Genomic DNA, 23,798 nt, shown 5'->3' on the forward strand with positions numbered 1-23,798 from the left:
TTTTTCAAAATCATTAAACTGAATCTTCACCCTGACTGCATTCTCTGAAGGAAGTTCTTGATCCTGGGAGGAGTCATCATTTAGCTCATCTGTTACCACCTCGGCTGGTGACCACATGGGTCATTCTCTATGAACCAGGAGGTCATGGATTGATTCCTCGGCAGGGCACGTGCACCTGCTCAGGTTGTGGGCTCGATCACCAGTAGGGGATGTGCAGGAGGCAGCTGATTAATGAAGTCTCATTGATGTTTCTCTCCCTCTTCCTCTCTGAAATAAATAAAAATACATTTAAAAAGTAGTAGTAATGTGGTCTTTAGAGCAGTGTAGTGATCCTTTAGTTTTCTTGGTTTCCAGTAGGTATTTTGACACACTGGCATGTTCCCAAAAATGGGAGGTAATAGTTTATTTTCAGTATTGTTTTTTAGTGTAACCGTAAGAAAAGACCAATTAAAGAGAACCAAGATGGTGGGTATAACCTGAGTGCCAAACTTTTCTCTTAGGCAAACATTAGTCACCCTGATTACTAGTCTCTGGAATGCTGTTCAGCCCTGTGTCACCTGATACAGCATTCAATCATCTGGATATTTCTTTTCTGTTGCATCTGCTAAACAGTGGAGTCAATGAGTAAGCTCTCCTAGAACTAGAGGGCCTGAGGCCCTGTCTCCACTTCCTGAGTGGCAACAGAAGCCCTCAGCTCGGGCCCAGGTGCAAATGATGCAGGGGCCAGGCGCTGAGCCTTCCATCAGACAGATAAGATATACTCTGGGCACACATTCACACTAACCCTCAGTAAACTTCCTAATTAGAATTAAACTCTTTTCCAACTAGTGCATTTGTCCTACCTTTAATCCAAAAGTGATTCATTATTGGTGGAAAGCACATATTTGTTAAAATGTATTTTTTTCTATGCATTTTAAAAATTTTTATTGTTTAAAGTATTACCAATAGTAGTACATATGTCTTGTTTTTCCCCCCATTGACCTTCCCCCGGCCTCCCCTATGCCTCAGCACATGCCCTCACCACCCCCTCCCACCCCCCAGTGTCTTGCATCCATTGGTTATGCTTATATGCATGCATACAAGTCCTTACCTCCCTCCCCAGCCTTCCCACTGTAATTTGACAGTCTGTTCGATGCTTCTCTGCCTCTATCTTTTTGTTCATCAGGTTATAATGTTCTTTATTATCCATAAATGAGTGATATTCATGTGGTATTTTTCGTTCACTGACTGGCTTATTTCATTTAGCATAATGCTCTCCAGTTCCATCCATGCTGCTGCAAATGGTAAGAATTCCTTCTTTTTATAGCAGCATAGTAATCCATTGTGTAGAAGTACCAGAGTTTTCTAATCCACTCATCTGCTGATGGGCACTTAGGCTGTTTCCATATCTTAGCTATTGTAAATTGTGCTGCTATGAACATAGGGGTGCATATATCCTTTCTGATTGTTGTTTCTAGTTTCTTGGGATATATTCCTAGAAGTGGGATTACTGGGTCAAATGGCAGTTCCATTTCTAAATTTTTGAGGAAACACCATACTGTTTTCCACAGTGGCTGCACCAGTCTGCATTCCCACCAGCAATGGAGGGTTCCTTTTTCTCCACACCCTCACCAGCACTTGTCGTTTGTTGATTTGATGATGATTGCCATTCTGACAGGTGTGAGATGGTACCTCGTTGTTTTGATTTGCATCTCTCGGATGATTAGTGACTTGGAGCATCTATTTATATAAAAACCCTGGGTGTAACACCATCACGTCATAAGTTCGACCAACCAGGAGGAAGTTAGTCCTGCAGGGGTCGCCTTGGCAACAGCTGCGCCCTCCCCGAGCTATTTCCCTCGAGGCCTGAGAGAAGAACCCACCCTCGGGAGCGCCCAGCGGCAGGCAGTCCTGGGTTGCAGAGGCCATGGTTGGCGTGGTAGAACTCTGGGTCTGGCCCTACAGGGGGCGGGGCCGGCCTTCAAAGCAGACCCTGACAGGAGGGAGGAGGGAGCCCCATTCCTCACAGAATCGACAGGTGGCCAGCTTGCTGTCAGGGGCCTGCCAGCTAGGAATCCTATTCACCTGCATATCTGTATGTTATGCACAGGGAAGGCCAAGGATGACCCTGAGTGGGGGTGGTGAAAGGCTTAGAAAAGACAGACAAGAGAATGAAAGCTGGGTCTCGGGGGGATGCTGCTTCTCTGAGAGACAGCGACAGCATCCACAAGCCGTGTCTTTATTTTATAGCAGATGCCACGAGGCAAAGTAAGGGTGTGATCAAGATGTTTCAACATTCTCATGGGTTTCAATCCTACTCAACTACATGCATCTGAACTCTGTCAAGCCCACATCACTTAGGCATGTGTTCAGACCATAGGTTCAAACCCACAACCATAGCTGTTGGCTATAATTGTGCTGGGAGGGCCCTGCCCTCCAAGCTGGGACTGGCACGTGGCAATGAGAGGACTGTGCCCTCTCATCAGTCCAAGGCTTGAAACTGTCAAAACAATGTGGCTGCTCCCCCACATCTGTATAAAGTTTTATTTTTGTGTTTTTTTTTATATATATAATTTATTGATTTTTTTACAGAGAGGAAGGGAGAAGGATAGAGAGCAAGAAACATCCATGAGAGAGAAACATCGATCTGCTGCCTCCTGCACACCCCCTACTGGGGATGTGCCCGCAACCAAGGTACATGCCCTTGACCGGAATCGAACCTGGGACCCTTCAGTCCGCAAGCCGATGCTCTATCCACTGAGCCAAACCGCTTAGGGCTGTATAAAGTTTTAATACGTTACATTAGAGGTCGTGGTGGTACTGTTTTACCCACAGCGTCTACGGGAATTGCGGCAAATTTACTTATCGGTGGAAGAACTTTTCATTCCCAATATAAATTACCAATTCCATTAAATGAAACTTCAATTTCTAGATTCGATATAAACAGTGAAGTTGCTAAAACTATTAAAAATGCCCAACTTCTCATTATTGATGAATGTGCCATAGACAAAATACTAAGAAATTATGAATTTGAATGTTGTATTTGGTGGGAAAGTTCTCCTGGGAGGGGATTTTCAACAATGTCTCAGTATTGTGCTGCATGCTATGCGATAGGCCATAGTACAAATGAGTTGAAAGTACTGTACTGTTTGGGGATGTTTCAGAAAGTTGTCTCTTAACAACAAATATGAGATCAGAGGGTTCTGCTTATAGTGAATGGTTAGTAAAACTTGGGAGATGGCAATCCTGATAGTATTTTTCATTTAGGAATGGATATTATTGAAATCCCCTGTGAAATGATTTGTAATGGATCTATTATTGAAGCTACCTTTGGAAATAGTATATCTGTAGATGATATTAAAAATATATCTAAACATGTGATTCTTTGTCCAAAAAAATGAGCACGTTCAAAAATTAAATGAAGAAATTTTGGATATACTCGGAGATTTTCACACATATTTGAGTGATGATTCCATTGATTCAACAGATGATGCTGAAAAGGAAAATTTTCCCATCGAATTTCTTAATAATAATACTCCTTCAGGAATGCCGTGTCATAAATTAAAATTGAAAGTGGGTGCAATCATCATGCTAAGAAATCTTAATAGTAATTGGGGTCTTTGTAATGGTACCAGATTTATTATCAAAAGATTACGACCTAACATTATCGAAGCTGAAGTATTAACAGGATCTGCAGGAGAGGTTGTTCTGATTCCAAGAATTGATTTGCCCCATCTGACACTGGCCTCCCATTTAAATTGATTCGACAACAGTTTCCGGTGATGACAGCATTTGCGATGAATATTAATAAATCACAAGGACAAACTATAGACAGAGTAGGAATATTCCTACTTGAACCTGTTAGTCAGTTATATGTTGCTTTCTCTTGAGTTCGAAAAGCATGTGACGTTAAAGTTAAAGTTCTAAGTACTTCATCACAAGGGAAATTAGTCAAACACTCTGAAAGTGTTTTCATTCTTAATGTGGTATACAGGGAGATATTAGAATAAATTTAATCACTTTATCAGTCATTGTTTGCATCACTGTTTTTATATCATGCCTCTGTTGTTATATCCTTTTGTTACTGTTTGTTAATAAAATTATATATTATTTTCATATACATTTTACTAATTTCATCTCTCACACTTCCATTATAGAGAAAGGGCAAATAGCAATATTAAAATATTACCTCTAATTAATTCCCCTTTACTGTGCACGAATTTCATGCACTGGGCCACTAGTGTTTTCATATGTTTCTTGGCTTTCTGAATGTCCTCTTTTGAAAAGTGTCTATTTAGGTCCTTTGCCTATTATTTGATTGGATTGTTTATCTTCCTTTTGTTAAGTTGTAAGAGTTCCTTGTAAATGTTGGAGATTAAACCCTTATCAGAGATAACATTGGCAAATATGTTCTCCCATGTAGTGGGCTTTCTTGTTTTGTTGATGATTTCTTTTGCTGTGCAGAAGCTTTTTATATTTATGTAGTCCCATTTGTTTATTTTCTCCTTAGTTTCCTTGGCCCTAGGATCTGTGTCTGTAAAGATATTGCTACAACATATGTCTGCAATTTTGCTGCCTATGGAGTCTTGTAGAATTTTTATGGTTTCTCGTCTTACATTCAAGTCCTTTAGACATTTTGAGTTTGTTTTTGTGTATGGTGTAAGTTGGTGATCTAGTTTCATTTTTTTGCATGTATCTGACCAAATTTCCCAGCACCATTTATTAAAGAGACTGTTTTGACTCCATTGTATGCTCTTGCCTCCTTTGTCAAATATTGAGTGTAATGGCTTGGGTCAATTTCTGGGTTCTCTATTCTGTTCCATTCGTCTATATGTCTGTTCTTGTGCCAGTACCAGGCAGTTTTGAGAACTGTGGCTTTGTAATATAGCTTGATGTCTGGTATTGTGATCCCTCCAACTTTGTTCTTTTTTATCAGCTGTGGCTATTCGGGGTATTTTTTTTATTCCAGATAAATTTTTGGAGAGTTTGTTCTGGGTCTGTAAAATATTCTGTTGGTATCTTAATGGGGATTGCATTGAAATATAGATTGCTTTGGGTAGTATGGACATTTTTAAAAAATATTTTATTGATTTTTTATAGAGAGGAAGGGTGAGGGATAAAGAGTTAGAAACATCGATGGGAGAGAAACATTGATCAGCTGCCTCCTACACACCTCCCACTGGTGATGTGCCCGCAACCAAGGTACATGCCCTTGACCGGAATCAAACCTGGGACCCTTCAGTCTTTAGGCCAATGCTCTATCCACCAAGCCAAACTGGTTAGGGCAGTATGGACATTTTAATGATGTTGATTCTACCAATCCATGAACATGGTATGTTCTTCCATTTGTTTATGTCTTCCTCTACCTCATTTTTCAATGTCCTGTAGTTTTCAGAGTATAGGTCTTTTATGTCCTCAGTTAAGTTTATTCCTAGGTAACTTAATTTATTTTGGTGCAATGGTAAATGGGATTGTTTTTTTTTTTTTTCATTTCTCTTTCTGTGAGTTCATTATTGGTCTATAAAAAAGCCATAGATTTCTGGGTGTTAATTTTGTATCCTGCTACATTGCCAAATTCATTTATTAGGTCTAGTAGTTTTTGGACGGAGTCTTTGGGGTTTTTCTATGTACAGTATCATGTCATCTGCAAATAAGGACAGTTTTACTTTTTCTTTTCCAATTTCGATGCCTTTTATTTCTTCTTATCTGATCACTATGGCTAGTACTTTTAGGACTAGGTTGAGCAGGAGTGGTGAAAGTGGGCATCCCTGTCTTGTTCCTGTTCTTAGGGAAAATGAGTTTAGTTTTTGCCCATTGAGTATGACATTGGCTGTAGGTTTGTCATATAGAGCTTTTATTATGTTGAGGTATGATCCCTCTATTCCCACCTTGCTGAGAGTTTTTATCAAGAAAGGGTGTTGGATTTTGTCAAATGCTTTTTCTATATCAATTGACATGATTATGTGATTTTTGTCTCTCAGCTTGTTTATTTGATGTATCACATTGATTTGTGGATATTGTACCATCCTTGCATCCCCGGAATAAATCCCACTTGGTCATGGTGAATGATCTTTCTAATGTATTGCTGAATCTGATTTGCTAGAATTTTGTTGAGGATTTTAGCATCTATGTTCATCAAGGATATTGGCCTGTAGTTCTCTTTTTTTGTGTGGTGTCTTTATCTGGTTTTGGGATTAGGGTAAAGCTCGCTTCATAGAAAGAGCTTGGAAGTGTGCCTTCCTCTTGACTTTTTTTGGAATAATCTGAGGAGGATAGGTTTTAGTTCTTTGAATTCTTGGTAGAACTCCCTTGTACAGCTGTCCGGACCAGGGCTTTTGTTTTTTGGGAGATTTTTGATCACTATTTCAATTTCTTTGGTAGTTATCGGCCTATTCAGGTTTTTTAATTCTTCTTGGTTGAGTTTTGGGAGCTTGTATTTTTCTAAGAATATGTCCATTTCATCTAGGTTGTCCATTTTGTTGGAATAGAGTTGTTCATAGTATTTTTTCATAATCGTTTGCACTTCTGTGGTATTGGTTGTTACTTCACCTCTTTCATTTCTGATTTTATTTGGGTCCTCTCTCTCTGCTTCTTGGTGTGCCTGGCTAGAGGTTCACCAATCTTGTTTATCCTTTCAAAGAACCAGCTCTTGGTTTTGTTGATCTTTTGTTTTTGGTCTCTATGTCGTTTATCTCCGCTCTGATCTTTATTATTTCCTTCCTTCTGCTTACGCTGGTCTTTTCTTGTTGCTCTCTTTCTAACTCTTTGAGTTGTAGGGTTAGATAATTTATTACCATTGTTTCTTGTTTTTTGTGGTAGGCCTGTAGAACTGAATTTCCCTCTCAAGACTGCTTTCACTGTGTCCCATAGATTTTTGATTGTTGTGCTTTCATTGTTGTTTGTTGCCATGATGCTTTTTATTTCTTCTTTGATCTCTCTGGTAACCTAGTCAATGTTTAATAGCATGCTATTTAGCCTCCAGGTGTTTGTTTTTATTGTAGTTGATTTCTAGTTTTATGCCATTGTGATCTGAGATGATGCTTGATATGATTTCTATCTTCTTGATTTTGAAGAGACTTTGCCTGTGTCCCAATATATGGTCTATCCATAAGTTTTTTTTTTTTATGTATTTGGGTGCTCCTGTATTGGGTATGTATATGTTTACCAGAGTTGTATCTTCTTGTTGGATTGCTCCCTTTAGTATTATGAAGTAGCCTTCCTTATCTGTTTTTATGTTCTTCACTTTGAGATCTAATTTGTCAGATATAAGTATTGCTACCCCAGCTTTTTTTTTTTTTTTTTCATTTTCCATTCGCCTGAAAAACCTTTTTCCATCCCTTCACCATCAGTCTGTGTGAATCCTTTTTTCTGAGGTGGGTTTTCTGTAGACAACAGATATATGGGTCATGTTTTCTTATCTACTCAGCTACCCTATGTCTTTTGATTGGGGCATTTAATCCATTTACATTAAAATTATTATTGATAGGTACTTGTCACCATTTTTATTCTTTATGCCTGTGTTCCTTCTTCGCTTCCTATTTCTTCTTTTTACAGCAGACCCTTTAGCATTTCTTGCATTGCTGGTTTGGTGGTGATAAACTCCCTAAGTCCTTTTTGGTCTGTGAAGCTCCTAATTTCACCCTCAATTTTGATTGATAGCCTTGCTGGGTACAGTATTCTTGGATTCAGACCCTTCCTTTGCATGACTTTGTATATTTCATTCTATTCCCTCTGGCCTGATGTGTTTCTGTTGAGAAATCAGTCACTAGTCTGATGGGGGATCCTTTGTAGATAACTTTCTGTCTCTCTCTGGCTGCTTTTAAGATTCTTACTTTGTTGTTGGTGTTTGCCAATCTATAATAAGGAGCCAGGGTATAACACCGTTACAACTGAAGCTCAACCAGACTGGAAGTCAGTGCTGGGTTTCCGTGGCAACCCAGTGCTAACTGCTTCCACTGCAGGCACGGTGCTCCAACACTGACTGCTGAGGGGACTGCGAATCAGGGCCAGAGAGAGGCCTGAAGAGAGAAGCAGGGACTGATCCATTGCCTCTGTGGCAGCTTTTGACCAGCACTTGCCTCTCTCTTTCTCTCCCATTCTGGCCAGCAGTCACGCCTCCATTTCTCTCCAGGACTCCACCAGGGCTGCTGATCAGCCCCACCTTTTTGATCAGGCCCTGTTGATAGACCCAGAGACGCTGACTGGCATAGGAACTGACCAATCAGAACAAAATCTGGGTGAAGTGTGAGGATCCAATGGCTGCCTAGGAGGCGGAGCTTTTAACGCTGACTGGCATAGAAACTGACCAGTTGGAACCAAATCTGGGGACTTAGAGGTGTTTCTGTCCAGGGAGAGTGGTCAATCCTGAGGCCGGCTCCACCAATGGCTTTCGCAAACCTACAGAAAGTGCTCATCAGTGACAGCCTGGATCCTTGCTGCCAGAAGATCCTGCAAGATGGAGGGCTGCAGGTGGTGGAGAAGCAGGACCTGAGCAAAGAGGAGCTGATAGCCGAGCTGAGCTGCAGTACTGCGAAGGCCTTATCATCCGCTCGGCCACCAAGGTGACTGCGGATGTCATCAACACAGCAGTGAAACTCCAGATGCTGGGCGGGGCCGGCACAAGCGTGGACAATGTAGATCTGGAGGCTTCCACAAGGAAGGGCATCCTGGTCATGAACACTCCTAATAGAAACAGTCTTAGTGCTGCAGAGCTCACCTGTGGGATGATAATGTGTCTGGTCAGGCAGATTCCCCAGGCGACGGCTTTGATGAAGGTTGGCAAATGGGACTGAAAGAAGTTCATGGGAACTGAGTTGAATGGAAAGACCCTGGGAATTCTTGGCCTAGGGAGGATAGGGAGAGAGGTGGCCGTCCAGATGCAGTTCTTAGGGATGAAGACTGTGTACAACCCCATCATCTCACCAGAGGTCTTGGTCTCCTTTAGCATTCAGCAGCTGCCCCTGGAGGAGATCTGGCTTTTCTGTGACTTCATCACTGTGCACATCCCTCTCCTGCCCTCCACGACAGGCCTGCTGAACGACAGCACCTTCACCCTGTGCAAGAAGGGCGTGCACGTGGTGAACTGCGCCTGCGGAGGAATCGTGGATGGGGGCACCCTGAAGTCGGGGCAGTGCACAGGCACAGCACTGGACGTGTTCATGGAGGAGCCCCCTCGGGACCGTGCCTTGATGGACCACAAGAACATCATCAGCTGCCTCCACTTGGGCACCAGCACCAAGGAGGCTCACAGCCGCTGCGGGGAGGAGATCGCTGTCCAGTTTGTGGACATGGTGAAGGGGAGAGCCCTTGCTGGGGTCGTGAATGCCCAGGCTCTTACCAGCGCCTTTTATCTGCACACCAAACCTTGGATCGGTCTGGCAGAAGCTCTGGGGGATTCTGATGTGAGCCTGGGCAGGGTCCCCCAAAGGGACCATCCAGGTGGTAACGCAGGCCTTACCCCTGAAGAATGCTGGAAACGGGAACTGCCTGAGTCCCACAGTCATTGTCGGCCTCCTCAAAAGACGCTTCTAATCATGCGAATGTGAACTTGGTAAACGCCAAGCTGCTGGTGAAGGAGGCCGGCCTCAATGTAATCACCTCCCATAACCCCACTGTGCCAGGAAAGCAAGTTTGCGGGGAAGGCCTCCTGAGCGTGGCCCTGGTAGGTGCCCCCTACCAGGCTGTGGGCTTTGTCCATGGCACCACACCTGTGCTTCAGGCACTCAACAGAGCTGCCTTCAGACCAGAAGTCCCTCTCCGCAGGGGTCTGCCCCTGTTCCTGTTCCGGGCTCAGCCCTCCAACCCTGTCATGCTGCCTACCATGACTGGGCTCCTGGCAGAGGCATGCGTGCAGCTGCTGTCCCACCAGACCTCGGTGGTGTCCAATGGGGAAACCTGGCATGTCATGGGCATCTCCTCCCTGCTGCCCAGCCTGGACACCTGGAAGCAGCATGTGACCGAGGCCTTTCAGTTTCATTTCTGACCTTGGGACTCACCAGGACCAGCTTTGGGGGCTTTGTGATCAATATTGAGAGGTTGCATTCCTGGGGCTGACACCACTTATATGTTCTGACCCCTGTAATAACGACTTAATAAATAGCCCACCCTCCCCACCCCCCAAAAAAATAAAGAACCAAATCTAGGTCAACTGTGAGGACCCAATGGCTTCCTTGGAGGCGGAGCTTTTAACACTGACTGGCATAGAAACCAACCAATCAGAACCAAATTGGCTGGCAGAGGAGGGCAGTTGGGGGTGAGATCAGGCTGGCAGGGGAGGTCAGGTAGGGGTGATCAGGCAGGCAGGCAGAGGAAGTTAGGGGCGATCAGGCAGGTGAGCAGTTAGGAGCCAGCGGTCCCAGATTGTGAGAGGGATGTCTGACTGCCGGCAGTCAGACATCCCCTAACGGGTCCCCGATTGGAGAGGGTGCAGGCTGGGCTGAGGGAACCCCCCTCTGTGCATGAATTTTGTGTACCGGGCCACTAGTCTTTTGGGGTTCATTTTGTTTGGGACTCTGTGAGCTTCTTGGACTTGTGTGACTTTTTTCTTCCCTATATCAGGGAACTTTTCTGTCATTATTTCTTCCAACAGGTTTTCCATTCCTTGCTCAGTTTCCTCTTCTTCTGGGACCTAATTATGTGGATGTTGTTTCATTTCATGTCGGCCCAAAGTTCCCTTAGGATCTCCTCCTGTTTTTAAATTTTTTTTCTAGATGCTGCTCGCTTGGGTATTTTTTTCCTACTTTGTCTTCTAGCTCACCGATGTGGTCCTCCACTTCTAGTCTACTCTTCATGCTTTGTATTGAGTTATTTATTGCAATGATGTCATTTTTGATTTCCTCTTGATTCTTACACATATTGTTGAATTTGTTTTCCAAACTTTTTAGTGACCTTATGACCATGTCTCTGAATTCTTTCTCTGACATATTGTTTGCCTCCATTTCGTTTACTTCCTTTTCTGGTGATGCCTCCTTTTCTTTCATATGTGGGCTGTTTCTTTGTCTCCCCATGATCTTTCCTCTCAGGGTGTCTGGTTATGTAGCTCTCTCTCTCCTGCGTTGACTTAAAGGCACAAAATACAACACAACAAGGCACACATACAAAGCACTGAACACAAATGTATTCACAATACTAAACCCCAAATAAAGGTGACCACTAGAGAAAAGAGAATTAGGGGATTTAAAATAAAAAAGAATGCAAAAATGATATTGAGAAAATGAAAAAAAGTAAGAGAGAAAAGAAAGAGAATAAAAAATAAGGGGAAAAAACTATATGGGGAGAAAACTTCAAGAGAACAACTAATCCAAATACATGCAAACAACTAACACCCAGATATGAATGCAAACTACAAACAACAACTAATAACAAGCGAGGAGAGGAAAAACAGAAGCAAAAAAAAAAAAAAGAGAAACAATCACACAAACAAGAAAACCAATCTAATCAAACAATCAACAACAACAGGGCAGAGAAAAAGAAGGGCAAAATAAAAAAAAAAACGTTAAAGAAAAAGGGAAGAGAGAAAAATTTTTTTGGATAGTGAAGTAAGAAGAGAAGTGTGAATAGACTTAGAGCAGAGGATCGGAAATTAGATATATAAGTGGGATGAATTTTTAACGGGGTAAAAAGAAGGAATAGAGAAAATCTAAAGCAGGAATAGGGTAAGAGAAATAGGACAACAAAAGAGGAAAAGTGAGGAAGAGAGTGTTGGGGCATAAAGGTAAATTTGAGATAGAGTAAAATGATGCTAAAGGAAAAATGAAAATAGAATGTAGAACACAAATCCCATAATAAAATAGTGAAAATAAAATGAAACTTAAAAAAGGTAAAATAATAGTAGTAATAATACTGATTAAAAATAAAATATAATAATTAAAAAGGCAAAATCAAGTGAGAAAAATAATTTAGTTTCTTAAGTAAAAGATAAAAATTAAAAATGTGCAGTAGTGAAGGTCATTCACTTCCTCTACTGTTTGGCACACCTGTTTCCTGTCAGTTAGGACAGAATTAAAGTTCCCTGCGTTCCACCACTCCTCTGTGTCATAAGCCACAATCCTGTTTCAAGCAGGCAGTATTTCTTTGTTTCTCAGCCTGCCTTTAGTTGTATTTACACAAGAGTCAATTTGTGATTCAACCCTTGGGTGTCAATGTTTCTGTATTGACATCTGGGGCTATAAGTCCTCTCTATCCAGTATTTAGATTTTGTTTTCCCTGTCACACTCAATACTGGTTTTGGGGAGTGGACTGCCCCACAGCCAGTCCTCTGATCGCCTCTCCCTGCTCCGATCCCCAGGTTCCACAAAAACAACTTTCCCCTTCAGCCTCTGGGAGAGTCCCCCATTGGGCAATCCCATGCACTGGGCTTAGTAATCAAAAGAAATGATTTAAAGAGAAAAAAAGAGCATGCAAACTTGCAACTTTTTTGCCCTGGCACTGCACACGACTCTGCATGTCTTTTTTCCCCTGGCACCGCGTAGCCAATATACTGGTAAAACTTCAGGCTGACTTTTTGTGCCCAGCCCAGCCATGGGTTGACCTCTAGAGTTCCCTTCTGCCAGCAGCCCTGTGGACCCCCTTCCACATTCGCGGACTTTGCTGGTTCCAACAACCGCGGATTTTGTGGGGTGCAGACTTCCTCTGAACCTCTAGATCCTGCTGCACACGTTTCTCCTTCCAGCCTGGATCGCAGACCACCTTTCTCTGGGTGAAATCTGACCTTTCCGTGAGAAGGTGTAGAGCTCATCTGAGTCCGCATATTCCTGCTACTTGAGACCCGATGTTCATGGGTTTGCAGCTGGTCCCTGGGTGTTGTGGTTGTAGGTTCCTGGGAAGTATCCGATTCTTCCTGGTTGAAGGTAAGGCTAGGCTTCCAATCACAGCCACTCTCCCTTTCAAGATGGCGTGGTCGCTCTGGGAGAGATTTCAGCAGCAGTGTAGGCTGCCCGGTCAGGGGAGTCCAGTCTGGGAGTCCCCAACAGTGCCTTGGAATATAGCTGTCCCTCACTCACAAATAGACAGTCCCTGTATGTCCACACACTCCCCTTTCGTTCTCTCATTCACACACTGTTTTGCAGCCTGCCTTCCCGTTGGCAGCCATCTTCTGTCTCCAAAATTAAATCTATTTAAATGAAAATACTTAAATGTATTGTGGATCTTCATGGCCTTGGCAAATTGATATGTTTAAATGCAGGTTTTAAGGTCTGCATTCTTAAGACTTTTAAAAAAAACTGCATAAAAACTCAAATATTAAATATAGCTAAATCAAATCTTACATTTAATTTAACAATTTAAATTCAGAGTCACACAATATAAGTATTACAATTATATATATTCAGAACATTTTTGAAAATTTGATTTCCTGAAGCCATAAAGGTCTTAAATGAAGTAATATAGTTAAAATATGTCTTTTAGAAATAAACTTGTAATTTGGAAACAATAATTCAGTATGAAGTTGTATGGAGAAGCAAATATCAATCTGAAATGATAACTTCAAAAAACAGTAATAAATTTAAAGCTATATCAAGAATGATATCTATATCATCTTTGTAACTTTTCTATAAATCTAAAATTATCACAAAATAAAGTTATTTAAAACTCAAGATGAAATAATTGAATAAAATTAAATCAATTGTGTCCTATTTAGCAATACCAGATAGAATGATTATGAAAAGATGGTAGTGACAATCTACACTAATAAAAGAGAAAGATGCAAATTAACCATACCTTTGGGATGCCCACGAGCCAATCAGGAGTGAGTATGCAAATTAATGTTCCGCACCACCCCAGCCGCTCAAGGCCTCTGGGCAGTGTGGGAAGGCGGGGCCGGAGCAGAAAGAGGCGGCTCCAGGGCCCGGAGCGGAAAGAGGCGGCTCTGGGGCCCGGAGTGGAAAAGCGGTGCCTGCAGCCAGGGAAAGGAAGGCCCATTCTTGCACGAATCTTCGTGCATCGGGCTTCTAGTGATGATAATAAAGGAATAACTATGGATGTCTTCTAGGAAAACATTTATGAAAAATAAGGGCAAATTATGTTGGCATAAACGGCAAAGAACTTCACTGATTCTGTTAGCAGGGAAGTAGCAATAAAGTGCCACAGGTGGCCGAGTGGCAGAGCAGCAGCCATAGTGCGCCCTGGAGGTAATGTACATGATGTTACACATCAGCCCACTAATGCCAACCTCAAGACATGGGCCCAGAAGCCCACAGTAATACATGCATTTCCAATGCTGGCACAGGTGTTAGCTGTAAAAGCCACTTGTCTGGCCTGGCCTGGAAGCTTAACAGTGGGAAGTTCTGTCAGAGGTCCCCATACTGCACCAGGACCGTGGCATGGAGGCCAGAGACCTAGAATTCCTAACCTGCCTCTACCAACTTCAAAGGCCCATGCAATATCTGAAGGTTAACACCACGTTTGACCCTGTAGATTTCAAAACTGCTTCCTCTGTTCCTGGTTACCACTGCTTTAGTTTAAAGCAGGGGTCCTCAAACTATGGCCTGCGGAGGACATTTATCCGGCCCGCCGGGTGCCACTGCCTGTCCTGCTTAGCAGCCGACTCATCCCGGGCCCGCAGTGTGCATAGGAATTTGTTCATAGTTTTTTTTTTTAAACTATAGTCCAGCCCTCCAATGGTCTGAGGGACAGTGAACTGGCCCCCTGTTTAAAAAGTTTGAGGACCCCTGGTTTAAAGGAAGCAAGGCCTTAGATGTTGGAAAACTGAAGTGGATCCAGAAGCAGTAGCATAAAAGAGCCATCTGCTGTGGCCACCAGGTCTGGCTTCCCCATACATCCCCAGGCCAGCAGTTCCTACAGTGTGGTCCTTGGACCAGTGGGTCAGAAGCCAGGGGTTGGGCAATCCTGAAGGCTTCTGCTGCCCACTCAAGTCAGAGTCACTGCCATCGGCCACAGCACAGCACTCAAAATCTGCCGTCAGAAGCCCTAAGTCAGAAACATCATGCCTGGCCAGTGTGGCTCAGTGGCTAAGCATTGACCTATGAACCAGGAGGTCATGGTTGGATTCCCAGTCAGGGCACATGCCCAGGTTGTGGGCTCAATCCCCAGTATGGGGCGTGAAGGAGGACTGCTGATCAATGATTCTCATCAGTGATGTTTCTCTCTCTCCTTCCTTCCTCTCTGAAATCAATAAAAATATGTTTTTAAAAAAAGAAACATTGGTTGCTTCCAGTCTAAATGAAATTCAAAAAGAACTTGAGGCCCTGACCATGTGGCTCAGTTGATAGAGCACTGTCCCCTACACAGAAAGGTCACAGATTCAATTCCTGGTTAGGGTGCATACCCAGCTAGGGTGCCTTCGGTTGACAACAATTGATGTTTTTATCTCAAATAGATGTTTCTCTCCCTCTCTCTCTAAATCAATAAAAAATAAAAAGAACTTGTGTGTTGTGCACAAAGCTGGTCAATGTCAAGGCAGAACAGAGCCCAGTGTGTCTCAGAATTTCTTACCTGGAGGAATATGAAGCCTGTAGAGCAGTTTAATTTTCTCATTCATTTCTCCATTATACATAGTGTCTGGGGGAAAGAGAGCAGATGCAAACAGTTCAAGTACACTTGTCATAGGAGAACTTCCTCCTTCCCTGCTCCCAGGCCCACCGTGCACATGAGCATCTGAAGGGTGGTGATAGGTGACTGCTGAGCTGCAACAGAGCCTCATGCCTTTTGAAGGGCTCTATTTTTTACGTGTATGCATTAGGGACATGGCTTCTAGCAAGCCCCCACTCCCTGGCCCACTGAGAACAGCTCAGTGACCTGGGTGCTGAGAGCCTGCACCCCTTCTCCCCTTCAGGAAGCGTATTAACCTCATGAGAGGAGTTATTTTAAGAATCACAAACTTGTGTCAGGCCATTCACAAGGACAGTTTCTGCGTCACAGTACACCTTGCACTGTGTTCACAGACTCACACCCAAAGCAACGCACTGTGGTCAGTAGTCCTACCGAGGCAGGTGGCAAACGCTTTGAATTCGATAAGATGGTCCATGTTGTCATCCAGGAGCCGGAAGGTCCTCTCGGCAAGGATCTCCGTGTGCGCCCCGCAGGTCCATGGCGAGACCAGCTGAAACAGGCGTGCAAACTGCCGGCTGTCTATGCGGTACTGCTCGGCGTAGGGCCGGCTGGGGTCATGGCGGGTGGGCCCGGATCGTGGCTGCTCCCAGTAGCAGCTCATCATGTGCTCTCGCTGAAAGCAGAGGGGCCGCAGGCTGCTCACCACAGCTGGAGGCCTGCTCTGGCATACCCTGCCTTGTCAAATCATTACTATTGAATAAGCAACATTATAACACAAATGGAAAAATTAAATCACAGTCTCACTACTCTAACCAGACATGTAAAGTTTTCCCCTGCTACCACGTGAAAATGTAATTTGGACACCCTTTTTTATTAAGGTTTTTTTCTTGGTAGTAAATATATTTGATAAAATTTACCATTTTAACCATTTTAAAATGTACAGTTCAGCTACCATAGTTTTAATTATAGAAGACATGCAGTGTTTAATTTGATGTTTATATAGCCAAAGCTACAGGATACAAAAGGAGCTAGAAACACTTGGTTACCTGTTGGAGGGAAAATGGGGGTAGGGAATCAAATGTGGAAAAAAGTCGTTTTACTGCATACTTGTTTTATATGTTCTAAATTTTTAATCACATGAATATATTAACAATTCACAAAGTTCAAAGTAAGAAACAGGCGGTATGAAAGTCTTGGTAACAGACTGAAAACTAAAGCAATTAGAACTGGCCCAGTCTTGGTAACAGACTGAAAACTAAAGCAATCAGAACTGGCGCAGTCACTGGGGACCACACCCTTCCTCCCAGCTACATCCCCTCCTGGGATGTCTCAACTCACGACTCGGGTCCCCAAACGTGCCAACACCACACTGTGCCAGCGCATACTCCATTTTGGACAGAAACCAAAATGCCATTTACCATTTGACTGTCACATTCACTGCGACCATGTTCCTTCAACAGCCTTTGCAGAATCGCAACAAGTAGCACAAACGTCTAATCCAGTCCCACTCCTGAAAGCCCTGGGCTCACCGAGCTGCCGCGTGTATGCGGCCGCCTGCGACGCGAACGCCCACGGAGCCCTGCCCGGAAGAGCACCGCTATAGGAGCCCAGGACTAGTCCCACCCGTTTGCACAGAACCCCACACAAAGCCAACAACAAAAGCAGGCACAGGGCATGCACAGGCGGCACGAGAAGGCACCATGAGCCTGTGAACCTCTGGAGCGGCCTTCAGAGCCTCGCTGACGAGTAAACAGGTTAAAGTAAAAGAAAATGCGGTTTTCTAGGAGACTGGGAAAGTGCTCAAGGGTCCGCAGCATTAAATGCTGGAGGGAGCAGCCGCAGGAGTGCGCATGCGAGACACTGTCGTGGACCTGGAGTCCGAAAGCTCAAAGCCCTCGCAGCTGCCTGGCCTGGCGGCGCGGAAGGAGCCCTGCAGGGCAGCAGCGTCTGGGCGATGTCCACTCAGGCAGCACTGTACACTGAGCAGCAAAAACTGGAGACATAAATGTCCCTGAATAAGTAAACATTAAGTAAATTATGGTTCTGCCCTACAGTGAAGCTGTGCAGCCATCTTAAAAAGAATGAGGAAGAGCTGTAGATATTGATTTAGAAAAATGTTCATGACTGCCCGGCTGGCATGGCTCAATGGTTGAGCGTCGACCTATGAACCAGGTCTTGGTTTGATTTTTGGTCAGGGCACATGCCCGGGTTGCGGGCTTGATCCCCAGTGTGGGTGTGCAGAAGGTAGCCAATCAATGATTCTCTCTCATTATTGATGTTTCTATGTATCTCTCCCTCTCCCTTCCTCTCTGAAATCAATTATATATATATGAAAAATGTTTATGACAAAAAATTGCAGGCCATTATGTGCAAATAATCTTGCTTTTGTGTGGAAAAGGATGAGCCTGTGTGTGTGTTTACAGAGTGATGATATGAGGCTAAAACCAGGAAGGGACTTGCCATATCGTGAAGAGTCCTTCCTGGACAAGATGGGGCTGTAGGTGCAGATAGGGTAAACCATTTTTTTTTTTTTGCTTAAAAGTTTTATTTATATTTTGTCAATGGTGAAAGTAGGTATACTTTTACTTCCTTTATTTTACATTTTTTATTAAATTTTGAAAAGTTTACCAGAACATGATGGCAAGTAAAATATTTAAAAGACTAAATGCTCTCTTGGGCCAAATAATCCAGCAACAGCCGAAACCGGTTTGGCTCAGTGGATAGAGCGTTGGCCTGCGGACTGGGGGGTCCCGGGTTCGATTCCGGTCAAGGGCATGTACCTTGGTTGCGGGCACATCCCCAGTGGGAGGTGTGCAGGAGGCAGCTGGTCGATGTTTCTCTCTCATCAATGTTTCTAACTCTCTATCCCTCTCCCTTCCTCTCTGTGAAAAATCAATAAAATATATTAAAAAAAAAAAAAAGAAAAGGCCTTCCTATTAAAAATAATAATAATAATAAAATAATCCAGCAACAGTGAATGGATATAACTGATGGTTAAGAGGAGCAGGTGGATGGGACCCCCAGGCCTGGTTCAGGTTGCGGGTGCTCCCAGGAGTAGCCCAGGACACCGAGCGTGTTTTACATGGTCACACCTTGCCTGGGAAGACAAGACTCATGAAGCAGTTCTCTAACTGAAAGGATAGGAGATGGATGTCACAAATATGAATCTGTGTGATTTTAAAGACTGCTTTACAGCATGGATGGACCTAGACAGTATTTTGCCAAGTGAAGTAAGTCAGACAGAGAAAGACAAATACCATATGATCTCACTCATATGTGAAATCTCAAAAACAAAACCAACAATGAACAAAAACACAAAGTCACAGAAAAAGAGTTCACATTTGTGATACTGGTGGGGGGCAGTGGGGACAGTGGGGCAATTGGTGAGGGGTCAAAGGGCACACTTTCAGTTATAAGTGAACACTGGGAGGTAATTACTGCTTGGAGACTGTATAGCACTGTGTGTGGTATATTTGAAATTTGCTAAGAGAATAGATCCTAAAAGTTCTCATCACAAGGGAAAACACATTGTTTTCTTGTGTGTGTGTGTATGTGTGTTCCTATGAGAAGAAGGTGTTAACTAAACTTACTGTGGTGATCCCTTCCCAGTGCATGTAAGTCAAGTCCTTCTGCTGTATGCCTGTTCATCTCAATCATCTATCCCAGTGGTCGGCAAACTCATTAGTCAACAGAGCCAAATATCAACAGTACAAGGATTGAAATTTCTTTTGAGAGCCAAATGTTTTAAACTTAAACTTCTTCTAATGCCACTTTTTCAAAATAGACTCGCCCAGGCCGTGGTATTTTGTGGAAGAGCCACACTCAAGGGGCCAAAGAGCCACATGTGGCTCGCGAGCTGCAGTTTGCCGACCACGGATCTATCCTATCTAATAAAGAGGGAATATGCTAATTGACCATCACTCCATCACAAAGATGGCTGCACCCACAGCTGAGGCCAAGTTCCCATAAGGAGCCTTAATGAGCAATCAGCAGGGACCTGAGTCTGCGCCGCCCCCCCCCACCTGGCAGGGCTTGATGGAGGACCTCAGGCCATGCCCCCCACCCAGCATGGCTTTATGAGGGACCTCAAGGCACGCCCCCCGCTCCGGTCTGGGCTGGGGGACCTCAGGCCACGCCCTTGTCCTGGCGCCGGGCCAGGGGACCTGAGGCTATGCCCCCTGCCTGGCGGGGCTTGACAAGGGTGGGACTGACCGGATCTGGATCTAGCCCAATGGGTGGGGGGCGGCTGGGTCTGGGTCTCATGCGATTTTGAGGCACATGTGGGTGGGTGGGGACTTGACTCTGGGTCCTGTAGTGTGCCCCAGACTCTGAAAGGAGGAAGGTTTTGATATACATTTTACTAATTTTCTTTAATCTCTGATGCTTCTATTATAGAGAAAGGGCAAATAGCAATATTAAATTATTTCCTCTAATTAATCCCCTTTTAATGTGCACGAATTTCATGCGCCGGGCCACTAGTATATATATAAAAGGCTAATATGCTAAGTGTCCCTTCGACCATACAACCGATTGCTATGATGTGCACTGACCACCAGGGGGCAGATGCTCAATGCAGGAGCTGCCGTGACACGCACTGGTCATTTACAAAGAAACGTCACCACAGCCCTGGCGCCGACAAAGCAACACTCGGCTTCCCCCAAGTGGGACACAGTTCCCGCCACCAACCCAGAGTGACACCCCACCAATCGCAGCCGATGCTGCTAAGACCACATGGTGCAAAATGCCCAGCCCAGAAACAGCCACTGTGAATGCCAGGTAATGACATCATGTAGCAACACCTGGCTTCCTCTCCCTAGCGACTAGTCTCCTTGCAGTTTCTTCAGCCCAGGAACCCAACTGCAAACATTTTACTGTTTAACCAAATGTTTGTGAAGCATTTTCATGTGCCTCATCTTATTTGATCCTCACAGAAGCCCTGGAGTAGGTAGATAGGAGACTCTGTAGAATCCTATTTTCTTTTCATTAGCCAGAAAACCGAGATTTAGAAAGTTGACGCAACTGAAAAGTAAGAAATGGTGGACTTTGAAAATGACTTCAGGTTTTCTCACTGTGCAGAATATAGTCAAACACTGCTGCAGTTAAATTTTTTACCCTTTGTTCTCCCTGTGTGATCTATAACAATAACCAGTTTTGTGTTGATATTTATGGCTGTGTTGCTGACAATTACCTGAAAGGGAAGTTGGGGTGCTTCACTGGGCTGAAAAAAGTTTAGCTACCTCAGAAAGCAAGTTTATTCTATATACTAGAGGCCCGGTGCACGAAATTCATGCATGGGGGGGTGGGGGGTTGTCCCTCAGCCCAGCCTGCACCCTCTCCAAGTGGGATTGGGCCTAAACAGGCAGTCAGACATCCCTCTCACAATCCAGGACTGCTGGCTCCCAACTGCTCACCTGCCTCTGCCTGATTGCCCCTAACCGCTTCTGCCTGCCAACCTTATCACCCCCTAACCACTCCCCTGCCAGCCTGATAAACGCCTAACTGCTCCCCGGCTGGCCCGATTGCCCCTAACTGCCCTCCCCTGCTGTCCTGGTCACCCCTAACTGCCCTCCCCTGCCAGTCTGGTCACCCCTAACTGCCCTCCACTGCAGGCCTGGTCCCCCCCAACTACCCCCTACTGCAGGCCTGGTTCCCCCCAACTGCCCCTGGCCTGGTCCCTCCCAGCTGTCCTCTCCTGCAGGCCTGCCCCCCAACTGCTCTCCCCTGCAGGCCTGGTCCCCCCCAACTGCCCTCCCCTACAGGCCTGGTCCCCCCCAACTGCCCTCCCCTGCAGGCCTGGTTCCCCCCAACTGCCCTCCTCTGCTGGCCTGGTCACCCCTAACTGCCCTCCCCTGCTGGCCTGATTGCCCACAACTGCCCTCCCCTGCTGGCCTGATTGCCCACAGCTGCCCTCCCCTGCAGGCCATCTTGTGGCAGCCATCTTGTGTCCACATGGGGGCAGCCATCTTTGACCACATGGGGGAGGCCATCTTGTGTCTTGGAGTGATGGTCCATTTGCATATTACTCTTTTATTAGATAGGATATAAAAGGCTAAGTTGACTTGCACATGCACGATACATATAAAGCTCACACTGGCGCCAATAGCACGCATGTGTTTCGATCTGTCATTGTCAATTGTGAATTTGGTTGACACTTCTGTTATCAAGAAAGGGCGAATACTTATATTAAAATATTTCTTCTAATTAATTTCCTTTCAATGTGCACAAATCCGTGCACTGGACCACTAGTATCTCAATAAAAATGAAAGGAAGAACCAGACTTGCCTTAGGGGATGAAAAAGATTACTTCAAATTAACAATAAAAATAGATTTCATTAAGTACCAACCACATCGTTCATCTTTAATAGGAAACAGTATGTAAAGATGGTAATCAGAGCTGACTTTCTTGTTAACAGACAAAATGGTCACACGTGCACCTCCCAGGCTCAGGGTAGGGTGCCATCCATGATGCTGAGCAAGGGCACCTGAACCCGCATCCTCAAGGCCTTTCCCTCAACAAAATAAAAGTCTGACTCAAAAGATAAGAGGTGCATGCAAAATCCAACCAGACAGGATCAAGCACTGAAACATAAGTCTGACCGAAAGCCAAGGACATTCAGAGGTCAGACGAGGGGAGAACAACTGCTGAGAGGGCTGCTATGTGGAGCATGATGCTGACCTGGGCTTGGAAGGAAGGCTGGTGGGACATAAAGGAGGCACCAGGTTGTGCAACGGAACTGGGCACCGTGACATGACACTATTTCATTGGCATTTCCTTTGGAGGTACATTTTTCAAAATTATTTTAAGTTTCTATTTGTATTTAGTCTTACAAAAATGAAAGACTTATAGGGCTAATATGAAAATAAATTTCATTAAGTACCAATCACATCATTCACAGGAAATATGGAAATAGGAAACAAGAAATGGTGAGCTCTATCTCCTTTAAAAACTCTTTAAAGATGAATGACATTAAGTACTTAGTGAAATGTAAATTTAAAGCAATCTTTTACATTACATAAATCCAGATCTGTGATGTCACGTGTTCTCTCAAATTGAGAATAGTTGACCCCGAATAGATGAAAGACTGTATACGCTAAACTGCACAGTCACTTCCTGCTTTCATGTGTCCCTGTTTCTCCTTCTCGAAGTCAGAGGACTTGGGACACCCAGTCACCTTTGACTTCGTATTTTCTCTTCCTGCAGCAGGAGAAATGGTGAGACTTGAAAACAGGTGATGTTCATGGGGGACGGCGTGCGGAGCCCCCACCACATGTGCCAGGTAAGGGCTCGACCCCCAGTGAGGGGGGTGCAAAAGGCAGCAATCAATGATTCTCTCTCTCTCTCTCTCCCCCTCTCTCTCTCTCAAATCAATAAAAAAACATATTTAACAACAAAAAAATGTTCTTTGTAGCCTAAGTAGCAACACCTGAGAATCTACCTAAATAACCAAATATTAGAAACATGGTTTAGCATATTATTACAAATATGATAGATTATAAAGTTATTAAAAATATTAAGACTATGTGGCATGCATACCAGCTACATAAATATAAGAATAGGTGTAGATGTGTAGGAACATGTGAGTTGAATTTTAAGTAAGGGAAACCTATATGAAGCAATGGTCTCTGTGGATCCCTGTTCCATCTGATGGGACTGGGAACCTGGTGTAGAAGAGCAGGGGCGGGAGGGGGGAGGCGGGGGGGGGCAGGGCAGGTGGGCAGCAGGCAGGGTGGCCACAGCCTCTGCTGTCCCAGGTCAGCTCCCACACGCCACCCGGGCAGGCTGAGCACAGTGGCTGGCCTGTCCCTCCCTCTCCTTCCCAGACCTGCACCTTGAACAAGTCATAGAGCTCCTCGAGGTTGCCAAGGGGGAATGAGACTTCAGGGCTGACCACGCGGAGCTGCAGGAGAGCAGACAGCAAAAGCGTGAGTGGGGTCTGCTCCCGCCCCCCCCACCCCCAGCCCCTTCCAGACACAGACCCTGTGGGAGGCTACCAGTCACATGGCCTCCGGCCAAGGTGACTTCGTGGAGTTCAAACCTGGCCTGGCCGGACGGTGGGGCAGACAGTCTAGTCTAGGAGCACGCAGACCAGGGCCAGGATGTCTGTGTGCCGCCTCCTCCGGCCCACACGGTGCCACCGTCCTCATTCCACAGGGGGACTGAGGTTCCAGCAGGCCCTCTGCTCCCAGTCTGTCTGACTAAAACCCACACCAATGCTCAGCATGCCACCTCTATGAAGGGAAAAAGCTGGCACCCTTTTTTCTTTTTTTTAAATCCTTACCCAAAAACATGGTTATTGATTTTAGAGAGAGAA

At 44.7% G+C, this 23,798-nt stretch overlaps 1 protein-coding gene and 1 pseudogene across 5 annotated transcripts in view; one reads left to right on the plus strand and one right to left on the minus strand.

Moving 5' to 3' along the window:
* Positions 1–23,798, minus strand: part of TBC1D8 (TBC1 domain family member 8) — a 150,824-nt gene that overhangs the window by 5,383 nt on the left and 121,643 nt on the right. For 3 of the 4 annotated variants that reach the window (XM_080683310.1, XM_080683309.1, XM_080683311.1), the window contains 3 exons: positions 23,316–23,384; positions 15,919–16,159; positions 15,430–15,495 (listed from right to left, as the gene is read on the minus strand). In XM_080683310.1, the coding sequence (XP_080539436.1) occupies positions 15,430–15,495; positions 15,919–16,159; positions 23,316–23,384 (376 nt within the window). Of the gene's footprint in view, positions 1–13,701; positions 13,871–15,429; positions 15,496–15,918; positions 16,160–23,315; positions 23,385–23,798 lie in introns of those variants that run through there. The other variant, XM_080683312.1, reaches the window with a different exon arrangement.
* LOC308255605 (D-3-phosphoglycerate dehydrogenase-like) lies at positions 8,132–13,263 on the plus strand (annotated as a pseudogene). Its single transcript has one exon. The product of its transcript is annotated as a D-3-phosphoglycerate dehydrogenase-like (transcript).

The sequence above is a fragment of the Plecotus auritus genome (genome assembly GCF_963455305.1).
Source record: "Plecotus auritus genome assembly, chromosome: 8".
NCBI classification, from domain to species: Eukaryota; Metazoa; Chordata; class Mammalia; order Chiroptera; family Vespertilionidae; genus Plecotus; species Plecotus auritus.